Source organism: Bison bison, unplaced genomic scaffold (assembly GCF_000754665.1).
Source record: "Bison bison bison isolate TAMUID 2011002044 unplaced genomic scaffold, Bison_UMD1.0 scf7180017864475, whole genome shotgun sequence".
Classification (NCBI taxonomy): Eukaryota; Metazoa; Chordata; class Mammalia; order Artiodactyla; family Bovidae; genus Bison; species Bison bison.
In genome coordinates, this window is record NW_011495036.1 from 4,148,799 (window position 1) to 4,156,206 (window position 7,408).

The 7,408-nt window shown below is 55.4% G+C and overlaps 1 protein-coding gene across 1 annotated transcript in view; it reads right to left on the reverse strand.

Moving 5' to 3' along the window:
- PER2 (period circadian clock 2) overlaps window positions 1-7,408 on the reverse strand; it is a 42,994-nt gene that overhangs the window by 21,781 nt on the left and 13,805 nt on the right. The window contains exons 6-9 of the mRNA XM_010862061.1: window positions 6,355-6,556; window positions 2,789-2,840; window positions 1,573-1,715; window positions 1,182-1,260 (exon numbers count right to left, since the gene is read on the reverse strand). Coding sequence (XP_010860363.1) covers window positions 1,182-1,260; window positions 1,573-1,715; window positions 2,789-2,840; window positions 6,355-6,556 — 476 coding nt within the window. The remainder of the gene's footprint in view (window positions 1-1,181; window positions 1,261-1,572; window positions 1,716-2,788; window positions 2,841-6,354; window positions 6,557-7,408) is intronic.

Consider the following 7,408-nt stretch of genomic DNA (forward strand, 5'->3'; position numbering starts at 1 on the left):
ACTGTCCGCTGGGCTTACTGAGCCAGGGTCTGCAGCCTCTTGGCCCACAGTGACCAACTCGCCAGGCCTCCTGCACACAAATGACTGGACGCCTGGGGCAACTGCAGGCAGAAGTGCTTAGGCTTTCGGAGGAATAAAAACTATTCTGGGCTTGTTTCACAAATGCAGCTCCCAGGCCCCAACCTCTAGGATCCTATCCCCCAGGGCCAGGTGGGGCCTGGAACCTGCACCTCGAAGCTGCAGGTGGCTGGTCATGCACACCTGAGCAGCCTGGGGCTGGGGAGGCTGATGGGCCTGGCTGCCAGAGAGCAGGCGGTGGGGGGCCTGACCCTGCACAGACACCCTGCAGAAAGCCAAGCGAGCTCCCTGTGGGTCTTCCCAGGAGACTTCTCCCAGAGCCCTGCTGGCAGCAGCAGCAGCAGCAGTCTTTGTGTCTTCATGCCCATGCCTGGGAGCTCAGGAAGTCACACAGGGACCCTGAGCCATGCCCGTGAACCCAGAGCCCTCAGAATGGTCAGTGCTCCCGACCCCAGCAGGGCCATGGGCACCGACTACAGCACCCTGGGTAGAGGACCCAGGCGGGGAGCGCGGGAGGGCTCTGGGCAGAGGTGCGGTGGTGGCCGCTCCCCACGGCGGCCTGTAGCCCACAGGCTGGAGACGCACCTCTGCTGGGGCCCTGCCAAGGTGCCTCAGCTTCAGTCCTGGCACTGGCTGCACCAGCCCTGATGCGTGCGCCCGATTTCTGAACCAGGTTTAAACAAGGGTATGAAGACAGGCTCAACTAGAACGATGACCAGCTCCCCGGCACGTCTCATCTGTGTAGCGTCCATAGCTTAGGAGGTTTTAGTGTGATTCCACAATTATTTCATCGTCTATGTATAGTCGAGGGTTTTCATTGATTATTACACGTAACGTGCAGCCTGAGCTTTAGCTAAATAGCTTCAACATCAAAATCACGAAAATTCATTGAGCTTTATTTAGTTTTTAAGTAACTGCCAAGACAGTGATGAGACAGAAACTATCTGGGGCAGGGAACCTGCTGCTGTGAAGGGCACTGCACTGACTCCAAGGCCAGCGGGAGAGGGAGGGGAGAGCTGGCTGGGGGGTGAGGGGGACCGGCCAGCGGGAGAGGGAGGGGAGAGCTGGCTGGGGGGTGAGGGGGCCGGTGCTGCCTGGCTTACCTTTGGTCCACGTCCTGGAACAGACAATTTGGCGAATGTGTGGTTGTAAAAATTCTCTTTTCAGGAGGGATTCTAGGGGCTGAAAGAAAAGAATTTTGCACAGACTTCCGATTCGAATGTGGTTATATTAGAACATAATTTGTGGCCGGGGAAGAGGAGGGCACCCACAGTCCAGTGACGCCTGGACCCAGTGAGCGATGCGGGACCCAGAGCCTCTGGCTGACAGGGGAGGAGGTGTGGAGGGGCTACAGTGACACAGGTGGGTGGCGACCAAGTCTGGACGGGGATGAGACTCTGCCTGAGGCTGGGAGAGGTGGGGGCTGGGAGCTCGCCTTACAGACAGGTATCTGAGCCTCAGGCGGAAGCCGGGAGCAGGCTGGCCCCGCCTTACCTTCGTAGCCCGAGTGCACTCTCTCTGCCAGCAGCACGCAGCACAGCTGGCTCTCGGCGCCCTGCCGCTCGCACACCTGGGCCAGGTAGGGCGTCATGCGGAACGGGTGGTAGTGGATCTCGCTCTCGTGGCTTTTGCCGACGCTGCAGAAGAGGGCGGGAGGAGAGGCCGGGGATTAGGGCAGAAGGGCTCGTCCTCTGTTGCTGGTTACCTCTCCAACAGCGGCTGCTGTGTCTCAGCGGTCCTTTACGTATTGCACAGATGTCCACGGAGCCGAGCAGGGCCCCTCACCCAGGCTGAGTCAGGCACGCTCCCTTGGTCTCTGATCTGTTCCTCCAGCCTGCAGGAGGGTCTGCGACCCAGCACCCTGCTCCTCTGCCCTTGCGCTCAGATGTCTGGGGACAGTGAGGGGACCATCAGACAGCCACTGGCCTGAGCAATGGGAGCGCTCAGGGGCCCTTCTCTGGGGCAGTTTGCATTTTAAGTGGGGGAAGGGCTGCTGCTCCAGTGCGGGGGTCCTAGCCCCAAATCCTGAGGGTACCCAACTCTGGCTGGGGTCACTCCTGACACTGCAGCCGGATGTTCAACAGGTCCCTTGATTCAGGGCCACAGACCTGTGGGCTCTCCCTGAGAAAACACACTCAGACCAAAGGCTACATGAGCTTCTGGGGTCCTCACAGACCTGTGGGGAAAGCTATGGGCTCTCCCTGAGAAAACACACTCAGACCAAAGGCTACGCAAGCTTCTGGAGTCCTCACAGAACCTGGGGTTCATGTCTTTCCGAAGAGGGGGAGCTGGCCAATTTCCCAGGTGACGGACTGTAAGTCTGGGCTGCCCAGGCTGACGTTCTTCACGAGCAGCAGGTCAGTCACCCCACTGTTGACCCATCTCTCCTAACTCCCCAGGCACATTTAAAATGTGGCTCGGGACTTCCCTGGCAGGCCAGTGATTAGGACTTAGTGCTCGCACTGCACGAGCCCAGGCTCGATCCCTGGGCGGGGAACTGAGGTCGCGCAAGCTGAGCAGCACGACCAAAAATGAAACAAAACAGAACGGCTTGGCCTATGGAAACGTGTCTTCACGCGGACTTTTCAGGACATGCGTGCCATGCGGCAGAGGTGCCCCTGCTGAGCCTCCACCCCAGAGAATGGGGCCTGGGCAGGCGGCAGGGCGAGGGCACTCCCGCACCTTCCCCACCTTCAGGAGCTGGGCTCACCTGACTCGGCAGAAGAAAGACTTCTCCTCCATGCATTCTTGAGTAAAAGAGTCTGAAAGAGAAAGTCCCCGTTACTCCACCCATCACGTGGCTGACCCCGGAACATGCTTTTATTTCCCACGGATGAGGCTGGAGCAGGAGAACTGAAAGTCAGGGTGCAAAGCAGGTTTACCTGCCACCGAGCAGTCCTGACTGAGGTGAGGTCCAGTTCACGGGCAAGCACTCACGGAACCATGCCATGCTACGAGCACGGCCACAAGCAGACCAGCTAATGACAGATCTAGCTTTGGGAGGTGTACCCGCTCGTGGGCAGCGTGTTTACAAATAAACACCCAAGTATCTCAACCCAAGCATTTTTGGGGGGACTGCTGTTCTTGAGGTGCCGTCCAGTTGCAACCCCATGAACTGCAGCACGCCAGGCTTCCCTGTCCATCACCATCTCCCAAAGCTTGCTCAAACTCACATCCATTGAGTCAGTGATGCCATCCAAACATCTCATCCTCTGTAGTCCCCTTCTCCTCCCACCTTCAATCCTTCCCAGCATCAGGGTCTTTTCCAATGAGTCAGTTCTTCACCTCAGGTGGCCAAAGTATTGGAGCTTCAGCATCAGTCCTTCCAAAGAATATTCAGGACTGATTTCCTTTAGGATTGACTGGTTTGATCTCCATGCAGTCCAAGGGACTCTCAAGAGTCTTCTACAGCATTACGAAAACATCAATTCTTTGGTGCTCAGCTTTCTTTATGGTCCAACTCTCACATCTGTGCATGATTACTGGAAAACCGTAGCTTTGACTATATGGACCTTTGTTGGCGAAGCGATGACTCTGCTTTTTATTACACTGTCTAGGTGTGTCACAGCTTTTATTCCAAGGAGCAAGTGTCTTTTGATTTCATGGCTGCTGTCACCATCTGAAGTGATACTGGAGCTCAGGAAAATAAGTCTGTCACTGTTTCCATTGTTTCCCCATTTATTTGCCATGAAAGGATGGGACCAGATGCATGATCTTAGTTTTCTGAATGTTGAGTTTTAAGCCAGGCTTTTCACTCTCCTCTTTCACCTTCATCAAGAGGCTCTTTAGTTCCTCTTGACTTTCTGCCATAAGGGTGGTGTCATCTGCATATCTGAGGTGATTGCTATTTCTCCAACAATCTTAATTCCAGCTTGTGCTTCATCCCGTCTGGCATTTCACAAGATGTACTCTGCATAGAAGTTAAATAAGCAGGGTGACCATATCCAGCCTTGACGGACTCCTTTCCCGATTTGGAGCCCGTCCATTGTTCCACATCTGGTTCTGTCACTTCCTGACCTACATACACGTTTCTCTGAGGCGGGTAAGGTGGCTGGAATTCCCTTCTCTTGAAGAATTTTCTACAGTTTGTTGTGATCCACATAGTCAAAGGTGTTAGTGTAGTCAGTAAAGCAGATGTTCCAGAGATGCTGGCAATTTGATCTCTGGTTTCTCTGCCTTTTCTAAATCCAGCTTGAACATCTATAAGTCATCAGTTCACATACTTCTGAAGCCTCGCTTGCAGTATTTTGAACATTACCTTGCTAGTATACGAAATGAGTGCAACTGTGCGGTAGTCTGAACATTCTTCGGCATTGCCTTTCTTTGGGATTGGAATGAAAACTGACCTTTTCCAGTCCTGTGGCCACTGCTGCGTTTTCCAAATTTGCTGGCATATTGACTGCAGCACTTTCACAGCATCATCTTGTAGGATTTGAAATAGCTCAGCTGCAATTCCATCACCTCCACTAACTTTGTTCACAGTGATGCTTCCTAAGGCCCACTTGACTTCACACTCCAGGATGTCTGGCTCTAGGTGAGTGATCACACCATCGTGGTTATCTGCGTCATTAAGACCTTTTTTGTACAGTTCTTCTGTGTATTCCTGCTGCCTCTTCTTAATATTCTCTGCTTCTGTTAGGTCCATACCATTTCTGTCCTTTATTGTGCCCATCTTTGCATGAAATGTTCCCTTGGTATCTCTCATTTTCTTGAAGAGGTCTCTAGTCTTTCCCATTCTATTGTTTTGTAATAGAAGCAACTCAGGGCATTTCACAGCTTACATCAATCCTTACTTTAAAATTTAAATGTCTAGCAAAAACATGAGTTCAACCGGGTGATCTCATTAGAGATGAAAGAACAGTGTTTTCATAATAAACACAATTTAAGAAAAGATATCTTAGATTTTGGTCTTTCTCATAAAGCTTCCTCTACTCAAAACAAAGAAACCACCACCAACAAAAGACAAGGAAAAGTAGAGAATTACTGGTTAGGGAAGATGATATAAAATTACTGGCCTGGAAAGGCCTTATTTTCTATTCAGATAACGATGCAGTCCCAGGCATCCCGGGGGACGGTGCCAGCCCATTCACACTGTGAGCCCACACACAGAGCAAGCCCCCTCCCTGCAGTGACCAGGAGCTGAGCGGTGCTCCTGACACTGGCTGCAGCCTGAGCAATGTGGCTGCACAGTTCCTGGGCTGGGGCTTCAGGTGGAAGCAGATGGCTCAACCCCTGAGGCGTGAAACGTGTGTTCCCTCGTTACAAGTCAACCTTAGAGCAAACTGTGCCCTGGCCCAGGGTGTCTGGGCTTGGGCAGGAACAGCTGCTGAACTGCGGCTCTGACAGCGATGGTAAGGGCCTCGCTGCCTGGAAGCAGGAGAGGGGAGCACCACGGCACGGAGGGACCCGAGATTCAGGTGGGGGTGGATGTGGGCGGAGGAGCATTTTGATGAGAGCGGAGACCTGATCCAGAGGCCAAGGACAGGAGTCAGTTTTGGGGGACGCAGCCAGTTTTGTGGGAGCTCTTGGTCGAGATCATGACCGAGGTCCAGCTTGTCCGGAGCACTCCCGGTCCCGTCCATTTCCTGCTCGTCTCTCCTGACTCCCTGGGTCTTCTCTTCGGGTCCATCTCAGCTTCGAGAACTCAGAGCCCAAAGAGGGGCTAATGACCGTCTAGGTGCAGATGGACACACTGCAGGACAAGGACACAGGACACTTGACCGTGAGAGCCCCGTGGCCAGGAGAAGAGTAGGGCGGGCTGGGAGCCCTGGGGCCTGGGGATGCAGCTGCCATGGAGCAGCCGGGAGCCTGCAGAGCCCGGAACAGCCAGCTGGTCTGAGCTGGGAGGACGGCGTGGTCTGTGTTCAGGGAGCAGCCTTGTGAGGTGCTGAGCTCCCCCTCCGCGCTGACATCAGCACACCGCCTGCAGGAAGCCTTCCTGATGTGCCTCTGTCCTTCCCTGCTCCCTGCAGCCTCGTCTCCACACTTCGGCTTCCATCACCTTTCTTTCCAAAACACCTGACCTCTCTTAAAATCTTCTGAAGCCGTTTTCCCTTTCTGAAATCTACAAAGACTTTTTCCCTAAATTGATTCTGAACAAACAACCTTTGATCTTTCACAGACACGCCAGCCCTTTCTGGAGGGCACACTGGGGGGCTGCAGCGGAGTCCAGTGGGGGGGAGGTGGGCAGCGGCCCCACATCAGGGGGCGCCCTGCCCGGCCCCCACCCTGCTGGGCTGAGTCCTCCCCGTGCTGCCCAGGGAGAAGGACCCTCACCTGCTTGGCGGCGGTCACTCCAGGGTGGCAGCTTGTACGGTGTGGTGGAGCTATGGAACACGCTCACGTCATGGGGCGCCAAGAACTCCACAAACTTGGCGTTGTAGAAGGTGTCCGTCTTGCAGTGAAAGATGGAGGCCACTTGGTCAGAGATGTACAGGGTCTTCCCGGTCACCAGGGACACAGCGGCCACGAACATGTCCTGGGACGTGGAGAACGTGACCCTGGTTGAGGCCGGGCAGGAGGGGACTGGACAGGTCACCCCCTGGAATCGGGGTCCCTCCAGAATCGGGCTGAGGCATGGGCAGGGAGCAGGATGAGTGAAGGGTCGGGGAGGCCTCTGGACCCCTCTCCCCAGCCCGGACGACAGTGATCGCACTTCTTCTCTTACATATATGGGGTCCCAGTGGGATACTGCTTGGAAAAACACGTGGGGTTCCACTGCCGAGCAGAACCTCAGCTGCGGGAATCCTCTGCAGCCGTCTCCCGCCCTGGCTTTGGGCGTGGCACTGCTGGCGGCTAGCCCAGGTGACGCGGGACGTGGCAGGGGCCTCAATCCCTGCCCAAACTCAGGCTCTCCTGGCCAACTGGCCCTCTGAGCTCGGGGCTGGGGCTCCCCTGGGGTTAAGCTGCAGCAGGGGCACTGGAGGAGTGAGCTGGGAGGGTCAGGAGCCCCTTCCTTCTCCAGGCCAGGACTGCTGTGCTTCTGGGACCTCTGGGTCCCCACCTGCCCTTAAGTCTGTTCTCTTGACTGAAAACTGGGGGCGACTCACCCCGCTTCCCAGACCTCAGGGTGGGCCCCACCTGTGGGCTACTTGTGTCCCTCCCCTTCCCCCCATCACGTGGGGCCTCCCATCAGTGGGGGCTCACTCTCACGCCCTTGATGTGGGGTGGAGTCGCTTGGGCTGCGAGGGGTCAGGCTCAGAGAGCAGCACAAGCCAGCACATGGCCGCTGCTTCTGAATCCCTGACTTAAACTGTTTTCTTAAGGAAGGAACCCACTTTCTGAAAGTCCCGGCCCTGCTGCTATGAAGCCAGGGCTCGGCCGGCTCCCC